Source organism: Cajanus cajan, chromosome 11 (genome assembly GCF_000230855.2).
Source record: "Cajanus cajan strain Asha chromosome 11, NIPB_CcT2T_4, whole genome shotgun sequence".
NCBI lineage: Eukaryota > Viridiplantae > Streptophyta > Magnoliopsida > Fabales > Fabaceae > Cajanus > Cajanus cajan.
This window is the reverse complement of record NC_138527.1, coordinates 29,282,247-29,295,336: the sequence shown is the minus strand read 5'-3', so window position 1 is coordinate 29,295,336 and position 13,090 is coordinate 29,282,247. Positions and strand designations below refer to the sequence as shown.

The 13,090-nt window shown below is 29.4% G+C and overlaps 1 protein-coding gene across 1 annotated transcript; it reads left to right on the top strand.

Moving 5' to 3' along the window:
* The first annotated feature begins 1,966 nt into the window (after positions 1-1,966).
* Positions 1,967-8,718, top strand: LOC109801166 (protein NRT1/ PTR FAMILY 4.6). The gene is made up of 5 exons (XM_020362171.2): positions 1,967-2,112; positions 2,227-2,335; positions 2,561-2,778; positions 6,554-6,985; positions 7,459-8,718. The coding sequence occupies exons 1-5, from the start codon at positions 2,110-2,112 to the stop codon at positions 8,437-8,439; spliced, it is 1,743 nt and encodes a 580-aa protein (XP_020217760.1). The 5' UTR covers positions 1,967-2,109; the 3' UTR covers positions 8,440-8,718.
* The last annotated feature ends 4,372 nt before the right edge of the window (positions 8,719-13,090 follow it).

Here is a 13,090-nt window from a genome sequence, read left to right as displayed (position 1 = left end):
GAAACATAGGTGTATGTGTTCCCTTAAGTACAAGAATGTGTCACTCAAACATAGCCCAAGACAAGCATGTCTCCTTAAGCACAATTATGGTTTACTCAACTACAACCATGCACGAGTATGCTTCTTTAAGCATGATTGTTGTTCCCTCAAATTTAGCTCAGCATGAATGTGCTTATGAACAAGCACAGTCGTGCTATCAACATAGAGTTATTACGAAATTACATTAGACACAATTGATAGCCACAAAAATTTCATCTTTACTCTTTGTTTTTGCTCAACAAACACTTAGTCAAAAATAAGGCACTAACGTAACTCATAATACTTGAATAAATTGCTTCAATTTCAACAACATACATCAATTATGAAAAGAAAAGAAAAAACCTAAATCAACATCATGAACCCTAACCCACACATTAGAACAAAAAGCTTAGATTATCACAAATCAAACAACCATGAAATTAATGTTCAACACATAATCAATTCATATAATCAACACTCATATCAAGGTGTTCATAACCCTTAATACATCAAAAGGTCCTAAAGATGCTCAAAGATCATATCACTACCCGCAACCATCATAGGCATCCATATGTAAGATAATTTCAATTTCTCTCTTACCTCAAATGACAATCTTTGGTGTGAAGGGTACAATCTAAGTGATATATAGAGGTTGTTCCACTCACTCCTTAGGCAAAATCTCCTCTGCAGTCTCTCAAGAATTAGAAACTCCAAAACCCCAAAATTGACTTATAGGACTTAACCCTTCATCCTCTCCACTTTAATAGGTCAAACTCTAGGTTGAACTTTGGAGTCCGAACCCAAAGGCTAACCCACTAATCGAGCACATAACCCAAACATCTATTTTATTTTATTTATAAATCACTCATTACTTATATTATAAGATCAACTAATAAATTAATTAAGTCTATAAATATAAGATATTAAATAACTTTATTTTATTTATTATACAAAAAATATGATGTTACAAATGTGGGTTAATTGTACAATAGAAAGAGTAAATGTGGAACTTGATATAAAAAAACAAACAAGGCATTAGAAATAATTTCCCTAATTCAATTTAGAAAGGACCCATTTTCATGAATTATTTTTATTAAAACTTGATATCAAAGATAAAAAGAATAATAATAAGAAGAAGAAAAAGACATTAGAAATGAAAATCCAATTAAATGGAGGAGTATTTTGGAGATAGTATTATTAAATAAAGTAAATTTAGTTTGAACTCAACATATATTTAACATTGACATACATTGATGTGTATCAAGTTTAATTCCTACTTGTTAAAGTTTTTTACTATACAAAATTCAAAATTCTTATGAATAGAGAGATTATGAGAATTTTAACTGGTAGACATTAAAATATGATATATATATATATATATATATATATATATATATATATATATATATATATATATGATATGGAATAAAAATTTGATGTGATTGTATAAATATGATAATGATCTCTACACATAGAAAGAAATTAATTTTTGCTTGTTGTTGGAGGAATATTTTGGGAGGAAAAAAAAAGTAGTGTGTGCACAAGTCATATATTTTATATTTGTTTTCTAGAAACATAATCTATGCAGTATCTTAAAATTAATAATTAAATATTAATATGTACTTAAAAAAACGTAATTTTCATTAATTAAATATTATTTTAATATAAATGGATATCAAACTTGAAACTATCAAATTCTCATGACCTATATATATATACTTTATATTAAATGTAAAATAATATTTTTAAACATAATACAAAACGTATTAGCGTATTCACACGTAAATTAATCTATTTAAATATTGTACTAGGTAAGTATGAGATTACCTACGATAATGACGTCACGTTATAATACGTGATTTAAAATCCAAGATTAAAAAATATTATAATAAACAAATGCAAAGCACATTTAGCTAGCAAGGAATAAAAGAAAAATGAATGTGAAAAGAAGGATTAAAGTCAATATCAAGTTAATGGTGGTGCGTGATGACCATTATGCCCATCTTGGACCCTTCCTAGCTCCCTATAAATCCCACACACTCATCACTCTTTTCTCCCTTACTCAGATCCAGATTAAGCAATTAAACCACCATGGTGGGTTGGATTGATCTTCCTTCTCTTTCTCTCTCCCTTTTTAATTACTCTCACAAATATGTTGTGTTGCATTAATATGAGTATATGACACAGTACTAGATAAAAAATTTGCAGGAAGTAGAAGCTCCCCAGGTTAGCACATGGGAAGGGTATGTGAACTGGAGGAACAAACCTGCTCTCAGAGGACGCCATGGAGGCATGCTTGCAGCCTCCTTTGTTCTGGGTCTGTCTCAAAATCTTTTCTTTTTCCTTTCACCCAAAAAAAATTCATTTTTCACACACACATTTATTGGGGGCATCTTAAGCTAGGCTTGGCTACGTGCATATAAAAGTTATTTCATCATACAAATGTTTATGAAAAATAAATTATGTCACAAAAATAAGACACGAGACAATTCATTAGTACTGATTCCGAGGTTGTTTGGTTTTGTTTTGTGTTGTTGTGCAGTGGCGGAGATATTGGAGAATCTAGCGTTTTTGGCGAATGCGAGCAACTTGGTTTTGTACCTGAAGCAGTATATGCATATGTCTCCTTCGAAATCTGCTAACAATGTCACCAATTTCATGGGAACAGCTTTTCTTCTTGCTCTCCTCGGTGGTTTCTTATCTGATGCCTTTTTCACCACTTATCGTGTCTACCTCATAAGTGCACTTATCGAGTTCCTGGTACATTACACTCTTCCTCATCACCCTTTGCTACATGTGATGTCACTTTATTATGCTTTGTGTGTGTTTGTGTTTGTGAGTTGTGAGTTGTGAGTTGTGAGTTGTGACTTTCTCTCACTCACTCAAACCTCCCTACTAAGTTAACTCATTTTCTATTTAAACTGCTAGCTTTTGCACTTATTTTTTTCTTCCTTTTCTATGTTGTGTTGCTGGGATTGGATGGGAGAAAAAAGGAAAATCGGATTTTTTATTTTTTATTTTTTATTTTTTAAGAGAACATATGATATAGTAATAGGAGAAAATTTAGACAAAAAAATAACTGGAGGTGTTTAATTTTTTTTTTCTGGGTGACTCAAGAAACACGTGTCCGGGAATAGGATGTGACGTGTTTACTAGAATAAGAGTCAGTTGCAAAGCTTTTGCAACTTGCAGGGTATGGTTGAATCAAATGGTGCAACAAATTAAAATCCTCATCGAAGAATCGAAAAGAAAAATGTGAATGGTATTAAGAACACTTATCCAACCCTGGATTCCCTTTCTTTTTGCTGCATTCCCTCTCCCACTTGGTTAACAAAATAGCCTTATGAGATATGAATTGCATGAATGCCCACTCAGATACAAGTCAACATTGAGACCAAGTCAAGAATATATATATATATATATATATATATATATATATATATATATATATATATATATATATATATATATATTAATTTGGGGCACAAAATGGGGGAGCTTGAAAAAAAGATAATCATTTACATAGGTTTATAATTTATATCGATCTATTCTAGTTTTATCGCAAAAATATTGTAAAATATGTGTATACAGGTGTATGTTATATATATAACCTTGAACTCGCAATCTTAGTGGTGGCCGGGGAATTGAAATAGAGTAGCTGAGAGAAAGAAAGAAAAAAAAAGTAATTCATAAGCATGATGCACATAATTATATAATTGATCTTGTGGTCATCATCTAACAACATCATTATTTAAATGGGAAGGGCACATAATATGGCTGTTAGTGTCCGACGACTTTATCCTTTTGCATAATGGAGTGGAGGAGATAAAATATGTTGATGGGAGGAGATTTTGTCTTTCTATATATAATATGATTCATTTTTGGTCTTATATACATAATATATTGTGCTTAATTTATTATAAAGGTTAGAGAGTGTTTTATTCTACATAATTATTAAATTAAAAATAAAAGTTTGGATGTATTAAGCCTTTTTTAATTGTTGAAAAAGTATCTATAAAAGACTTGTTAGCATATCTTTAATTTTTTAAATGCAAGGGGACCCACGTATTATTTTCATGCAACGTATTTAATTTCCTCAAGTGCCTAGGACCCCTTTGTTTATAAGTGCATCAACTTTTGTCGTTTTGGCTCCTCAAATCTCGCCCGTAATATTACGTGTTATGCTCATCGTTTACTCTAGTAGGTACTATATAAAGTGTAAACGGTAAACCTCTTCCTCGTTTATTAATTATTTTTAAATGATTTACTAACCACAGTTGTAACTTTTTACTCTATTACTATTTAGCCATAAAATTAATATTCTAACTTTTCTTTCACTGATTTGTTAAACCTGATTTTTTTTACTTCTTTTCTTCTCTTTTTTTTGGGTTGAAATCTTCATTAATTTCTATTTACTAATCTATTAAACAAGATAATACACATATATATATATAATGTAATTAGCATATTTTTTTAATTAAATTTTTAATTCCACTGTTGTTAGTCTATCATTTATAATACTCCAATTATGTAAATTATTTAAAAAGATAGATAGAGACAAGGATGTAACTAAAAAAGATACTAGTAATAATTAATGTTTTTTTTAATTTATAACAGACAGATAAATAGAAATGTCTTTAAAAATAGGGAAATATAAAAAGAAAAGTAGTATTAAGTCAACGCTCATTAACTTTCAAGGAAAAATTAACCATTTAAATATACATTAAATCATGATGATAACAATTGAGTTGAAATTATTTAAGAATATGATTGGGTTGAAGTTAAAAAAGTACTTTTACAAATTTTAACACACAATTACAAATTTCAATGCACAAAATGATAGAGAAGGAATTTATTATTGTAAAAGTAAAATTATAGTAAAGTACTTCACGCTGTTATTTGAGAACACTACTCCTTAATAATAAAGTGAATGATAACACGAATTTGTGACATGTGCTCAACAGCTCAGAGCTCGATTTCGTCAACAAATTCCTTAGAAAGAAAAAAAAAATGATGCATAGTAAGGGGTATGACACGAGTATTAAACGATATTACTAGTACAAATAATAGATTCAACATTTTTTTCATTGGTAATTGATATATCATGTATTAAGCTTAGCTAAGTGCCATTGCTACCTTTAGCATCGCATGTTCCTTGTAATCTTTGTGGTAAAAGATTTTCATAATGAGTACTCCTTGTCTTAATGTCATTGTTTTATTCTAGAAGGTTTTATTTTCTAAAATCCACACATTCTAGAAGTTTTAAAGGGCACATATATGGCAAGTTTAGTTAGCACACATATAGTTTAGCAAAGAAAGTTTGTGAACCACGTGTGTGGTTGTCATTTTGGTGATCCATTATGACCACCATATAACTAGTACTTATTAAAACGCCAACATATCAAAGTGACATTTGATAACTAAATGTTAATAGTGGATTATCACAAGTCCTTGTCCGTGCAGGGTCCAGACACTGAGGGTAGGGAAGGGGTCATAGACACGTGGCCTAGAACCTTGTCTTATGTTAAACCCTTTTGTGTGTAGTACTATAGCATTCTTTATTGGTCAAATATTCGAGGAAGCTAAGCTAGGGTAGGCACACTTATGATGATGAGTAATTGTGTAGTGTCCAAAGCCAAAAGGATATCCGCTGGCGAAATTTGTGATATTTTATTGGTTGATTTGGTTTTCCTTCTTAGACCAAAAACAGGGGAAAAGATGGGTAGGTGTCACTAATGCGATCAACGCAATGCCCATGTGCATTCAAAATCCAACATTTGGTAGTGGTACCCACAAGTTGATATTTTCTTGCAGCTTTTAGTGGTGTTCTACATCAAATTGGGCCCATCTGTTGGAACAAACTTTGGACATGGTGGGTCGGGTGCTGCCCCATTTTGGGCCAGCTGTAAAAGCCCGTTCCTGAACAATGGCCCAAAACGGATAACAATGGCCTTTAGAATTGAATTAGCTTCAATAGTTGGTAATGGAGAAATCATTTAACGTGACTAACGTCTTTTACTGGGCTTAGTAAAACTTATAATTGAGATTAGTTTTATATTATCAATAAAACATTAATTGGAATGGTACTTGTCTTAGTTTTCTTAAACAAAGTCTTGGATTTGAATTTTTGTAGATAAAAAAAAAATTAGTTAAAAGAGGAAATCCTACTAAAGATAGTCTTAGTTAAAGGAGAGACCCTATTAAAAGTGGTAATCAAGTTTTCTAACAAAAATTAGTCATCTTGATACCAATGTCATCCTTATATAAAAAAATTACATTTTTTTTAAAGCACTTAGTTCCTTACTTCTATCTCAAAATATGTATATTTTGATTCAAATAGGATTGTCTTCGTTGGCGAGGAATAGATCAAAAAATCCTTCTTTTGAATTGTACTATGAACATAGATTTTATAAGAGGTGTTGCATGTAGAAACTAAATCAAAAAGGGTCGACACATTATTTTACTTTTGTTTTGCATTGTTATATTGCAGAAGTGTGACATGCATGGCTAAAGAATATGATTTTTTTATGTGCAGGGTCTGATTGTACTAACTATACAAGCTCGTGATTCTTCATTAAAGCCACCGATGTGTGACCAAGATACCTCGTGTCAAGAAGTTAATGGTGGCAAAGCAGCAATGTTATTTGCTGGCCTCTATTTGGTGGCTCTAGGGGTTGGAGGAATAAAAGGGTCTTTGCCAGCACATGGTGGTGAGCAATTTGATGAAGCCACACCATCCGGAAGGAAGCAAAGATCAACCTTCTTCAACTACTTTGTCTTCTGCCTATCATGTGGTGCCCTTATTGCAGTGACTTTTGTAGTGTGGATTGAAGACAACAAAGGGTGGCAATGGGGTTTTGCAATATCTACCATTAGCATATTTGTATCTATCCCAGTTTTCTTGGCTGGTTCAGCTACTTACAAGAACAAGATCCCTTCAGGAAGTCCACTTACCACCATTTTAAAGGTAACTTACAATCTTACATTACACTAACCTCTACTTTAAGTTATTTTAAGTCACTTATAAAAGAAGAATATAACAACTTTTAAAATTAGTCCTTAAGTCATATCAAGTCCTTATTGAAAGTTTAAATGAAAATAACCTTTAACAAAATTAAACGTAGAAGTTGATTTAAATTATGCGAGAAGTTAAATTCATTTTACTCTTATTTTTTTTCTTTTGTAAGTTTTATGTATATAAGCCTTTTTGAATATAAGGTAGAAGCACTTTTGAGAACTTTGAAAATAAAAAATATTTTTTAATAAATAAACTATAAAAATACTTATAAATTTATATTCAAACAGATTTTATGTTTTATTCAAACAAGATTCTAGTTTATAAGATAACATCATATTTCTTTTTTTCCCTCCAATATTGTCTTTTATCTATCTTTGAACTAGTTTAGTATGGTTTGTGATTCTTATTTTAAATTTGTGCAGGTTCTTATTGCTACTTTACTGAACAGTTGCACCTACAAAAATACAAGCAGTGCTGTTGTGAATATGGCTTCAAGCCCTTCTAATTCACACTTTGGTAGAATAGAGTTAAATCAAGAAACTGTAAAAGATAGCACAACAACTGAAACACCAACAAGGCAACTCAAATTTCTTAATAAAGCAGTTACAAACAAGCCAAGGTATTCATCACTAGAATGCACTGTACAAGAAGTAGAAGATGTCAACGTAGTACTGAAAGTACTGCCCATATTTGCTTGTACCATCATTCTTAACTGTTGCCTAGCTCAATTGTCCACATTCTCTGTTGAACAAGCTGCTACTATGAACACTAAGCTTGGTTCCCTAAAGGTGCCACCATCTTCATTACCCATTTTCCCAGTGGTGTTCATCATGATCCTAGCACCAATTTATGACCACATTATCATACCCTACTCTAGGAAAGTGACCAAATCAGAAATGGGCATCACTCACCTCCAAAGGATTGGATTTGGATTAGTACTTTCCATAATTGCCATGGCAGTGGCTGCTCTTGTTGAAATCAAAAGGAAAAGGGTGGCCACTCACTCAGGCCTACTTGATGATCCAACCAAACCACTACCAATCACATTCTTATGGATTGCTTTTCAATACTTATTCCTCGGATCTGCTGATCTTTTCACCTTGGCTGGATTGTTGGAGTTTTTCTTCTCAGAAGCACCAATAAGGATGAGATCTTTGGCCACATCTCTTTCTTGGGCCTCTTTGGCAATGGGGTACTACCTAAGTTCAGTGATTGTATCTATAGTAAACAGTGTCAGTGGAAACAGTACCCACAAACCATGGCTAGATGGTGCCAACTTCAATGACTATCACCTAGAGAGGTTTTATTGGCTCATGTGTGTCTTAAGTGGGTTGAACTTCCTACATTACCTTTATTGGGCTACCAGGTACAAATATAGAGGGTTGGGTACCACTAATGAATGAAGCAAAGGGGAATGTTTCACAAGGTCTAAATATTCATTTGAGTTCAAGAGTCATTAATCAAATTTTGGCCAAGCTAGTCTTGAGCTAGAGTTGTGTTCAACAGGGTGCATATCATTTAACCCAATGCAAATAGCATTGACATATCCTATATATGTATGCTAGAATAATAGAATAGAAAGAACACAGAAAAAGAAACAAAAATATGTACTGATAGCATCATGTGTAATCATTCTAACTCTTTTGTTGATCAATAGTGAGAGCAAAATGGTTTTTATTCAACTTTTGTTGTTCAGTACAATTTATTAATTGGTTTGTCATGCTTTATTGGTTCAGTACAATTTAGCTAGCAAAACATTACTGTTAAATGGGCTCAATCTAGCCTCCAAAGCTCTAATCCATGTGGACTAGGACTAAAAAAGTTCACAGGGCTAAAAATTCCACAAAGCTCCTAGGGTTAAGGCTAGTTCATGAGCCAATTTTTTTTTTATAAAATTAATGAATTAACTATTAAAAAATTATCGTAGTTCATTATATAAACTAACTTACTGCATAACTAATTAGTCTATTTTATGGATTAATTTCTAATTTTAAGTTTTTTTAATCAAAATTTTAAAATATATTTTATGGGCTAATTTTATTTTATTTTTTTAAATATTTAAATTAAGATAAATTTGTTTTAAAATAGAAATAATATTTTAACCAAAATTAATAATTAAAATAGTTAATATTTTAACTAAAATTAAGATAACCACATTTTATATAAAATTAAGATAAAGACATCAACTAACATAGAATAATTATAAATTGATTAATAATTATATTTAAAATTGTGCAAAGACTAAAATTGTGCAATTAATTAGCTTACACAAGTTATCAGAAGCAACTTAACATAGCTTAAAATAATTAAACAAATCAAAAGAATAAAGAATATTTAAGATCCACTTGTAACATTAAGTCATGATCTTACATATCAATTAGTTATTATACTATTTTAAATAATAAGTATGATTTTTAAATTCTTGTTAAATTGCATTATATTTAAAAATCTTGTAAAATTTCTTAATTTGATAGTTGAGAGATGAAAGGCATCTAATAATTTGTAAAATGAACTTAACTTTTTATATATTGCTAGTGTAGAAAAGTTTATACAATCAATTAAAAATTATTTTAAATAATAAATGTAACTTTTAAAGTAATAATTATACAAATAAATAATTTTGTAATAAATTATAATATATGATCGAATGAAAACATGAAAAAAAGTTATTTAAATTCTTGTAAAATTGTATTGTATTTCTATTTTTTTTAATATATTGATTAATAGAAAAAAATAAAAAAAATTACATGAAATCTAAATCAACTTCATGCAAAATGAAATTTTGGAGGATTTCTCTATTTAAAAAATGTCAAATTAAATTTAGCTTCTCATCTAGTTAACCCATAGGTCATGAACAATAATATTGTTCTCTCTAAAAATATTTTTATAATACATTCGTTAATCACGAATAAAGAACTCTTTAATATTAATAATAATAATAATAATAATAATAATAATAATAATAATAATAATAATAATAATAATAATAATAATAATAATAATAATAAAGGGATAAGTCTGCAGTATCAATAGGACTTATCCGTTGCAGTAACAAATTTATGACCACGACAGCTTTTATCTTCAATTCACTCCAAGTTATCTATAAAAAAAACTTGTATATTTACAAATGAACAAAATGGATGTAAATAAGTTTAACTACTAATTGAAATGCAACCAAGGTAATGATTGACTATAAATAGGCATGAAAGCCTCTGTTGTGGGACGTAGAAAAAGACAAAGAAAGAAAACCGTGAGAGAAAGAGAGAACGGAGAGAAAGAATTTTAAGAAGGAAGCAAAAAAAAAAAAATATATATATATATATAATTTTAAAATATCTTTAAGTTATTTTATCTTTCTACTAAGGTAATAGGAGGAGACCTTTATATTTTTAAATTTTATATACTATTATGTTTGTTTATTTTGTTTTATCTATGAATATTTATTTAATAAAGTGTTCTTAATTTCATTTACTTATTTAATTTATGATATTTTTTATTTTAAATAATTAATAAAGTGTTGTTAGTTTATGTTATTTAATTATTTTATAATGTTTATCATTATCGATTACTTGATTAATATTTTTTAATACATTCCGTTTACGTAAATTATATTATATTAGATATTAAATAATTAAAAATACTCAAACTTATTTAGCTTAATTAATTTCATATTAATATTAACTATAATATAATTTTATTAAAATATCATAAATTCATCTTGTTGTTATTTTATACATTATAAAGATAAATGTTATTCTATGACTATAAGGAATAAAGTTTGAATTAATTTGTAATTAAAGGTTTGACTTTAAAAATTTAAATGAGTAAAGACTTAAGATGAAGTATCCTTTTATTAATTAATATTATTATAATGCTCATTTATCTTAACTAGTTACTACTAAAATAAATTCAAATTTTATTATAACATGAAAATCTAAAATATATATGAAATTCATCAACCCATCAGGTAAAGTCACTCTCAAGAAGTACCCTTCTCATTCTTTTTTTTTTTTTCTCTCTCTTTTTTTTTCTATACCTATTTCTATTTTCCATTAACCAAGGACTTTAGGATGAATCTTATGTTCTAGTTGTAATTGGATATTTTATATTATTTGGTTTTAGATTACTGGGAGTGTCATTTTGTATTTTAAACTTATAAGTTACTAAGTGTAAGCCTTCGCGAAGCCTATTGAATCCACATCTATCCAACGTCCTGTGAGATACATACGATGATACATTTGTTCTTTTGACCGTAACACCTCCTACTTTGTAGACTTTCTTTTTTCGCAGATGTGGTGGGAACTAGTTTCCCTCGTATTGATTTTGTTAGTTTGCAGCTTCTTTTAACTTCTCCTTAGTTTTTTTCTAATGCAACCAAAAAAAAAAAAATTTACTAAGACCAAGAGATATGATCTTGCATAGGTGCAATATACAAATTTATTAAATTTTCCTCTGGGTTAATCCACGTTTAAACAAAGTCAGGAATTTGAATCCTTCCTTGTGTATGTAGCCGCGAGGAGATTAGTCACTGCTATCGACGGTGAATACTCCAGGGACGAAAAAAAAAAAAAAACTTCAAAAACTTTATTGTTTTATGTTTTTACATTTTCTTATATCATAGATATTTGATTTGGTATTTGTGAACAAATCTTACTATTGAGAATATGTCTAAATATTTTTGTTTAAAAGTAATATATTAGTTTATTTTTAAGAATTTAATTTTTATTTTTCAAGTATATATATAGAGAGAAGGGGGGATTGTTGTTTAAATTAAAATATATTGTCAATTTGTTTTTTATTATTTTAGAAATTGTTCTTTTTTTTTAAGAATAAGATATTCTGTGTTGTATTTAAATTTAACTCTGCATATAGAATCAAGATATAAAAGTTTGATAAGCTCTATATAATATATTCCCAATTATTTTTTAAAAACATGGTATTAAGAGTTAAGGTTCTTACATATATGTGGAGATGGAAGCTGAAACAATACATTGTTCATCCTATCTTTGATGGAGGATGTTGTGATTTGTGAAAAGTGAAAATGGACTCATTCATATATGCATTAGATATTTGGGAAGTTGAGAAAAATGATTATGATATTTTTCTACTGTCAAACAATTCTGTTGAGACTCAAATAAAAATTCACAAAGAAAGTTAGAAAAATCAGTAAGGCAATAATATGTTTGGTTGTTGGTGTCTCATAAACCACCTTTAGGAGAATCATGAGTCTCAAAAAAATAGTAAAAGTGATCCAACTAGCCCAATGAATGACAAAAGGCCCACACGTATGAAAGCTACGCCTGCATGGATGCGTGATTACGTTTCATTGGCCCAACAGTTGTAGTGATCCATTTACTACTTTAATAATTGTCCATTTCATGGATTAGTTGTAGCCCTTGAATTGAACTTTGTATTCCTTATATAACCGCTGCTTCTCTTTGAGGAGGGTAATGAATAGGGGTGGGTATATGGACTTGAGTCCGCGGACCGGTTGTAAGTCCGCGGACTTCACGGATAACGGACCCATTTTTTTAAATCTGTATAATCATACGGATTTTTTAGGCCCAGCCCGTTTAGTCCGCGGATTTTGCGGATTTAATCCGCGAGCCCGCGGATTACTCGTTTAAATGTGGACTCAAATTTTATTATTGAATATGCTTGATTATATTTGATAGATGTAATTGGACTTACAAATATTTTATGTTTGTTTTTAAGATATTAATTAAGACTTTGATGTTTTAAGGTATTTAGACTTTGATGTACTTGGACTTACAAATGTTTTATATTTGTTTGGTTGTGTATTAAGACTTTTAAAGTTTTAAGGTAGTAAGGCTTTAATATTTGGTTAATAGTTGGTATGCTTGGACTTTAAATTTTAAAGGCATTGAGACTTAAATATTTCTATTAGAAATTTAGAATGTGTAAACTTTGTTATTTAAGACTTTGATTTATTATTTACAATGTTTGATGTTATTATTAGAAATATATTTATATCATTTTATATGTTTTTTTTTCCTCATGTTTTCATAGGTTAAATAAAAGAAAAGAAATTTA

Excerpts from the sequence above, each read along its gene's own strand:
- LOC109801166 (XM_020362171.2), top strand. Across the intron at positions 2,779-6,553 it reads GTGCACTTATCGAGTTCCTG|GGTCTGATTGTACTAACTAT; the intron begins GTACATTACACT and ends TTTTATGTGCAG. Across the intron at positions 6,986-7,458 it reads CACTTACCACCATTTTAAAG|GTTCTTATTGCTACTTTACT; the intron begins GTAACTTACAAT and ends AAATTTGTGCAG.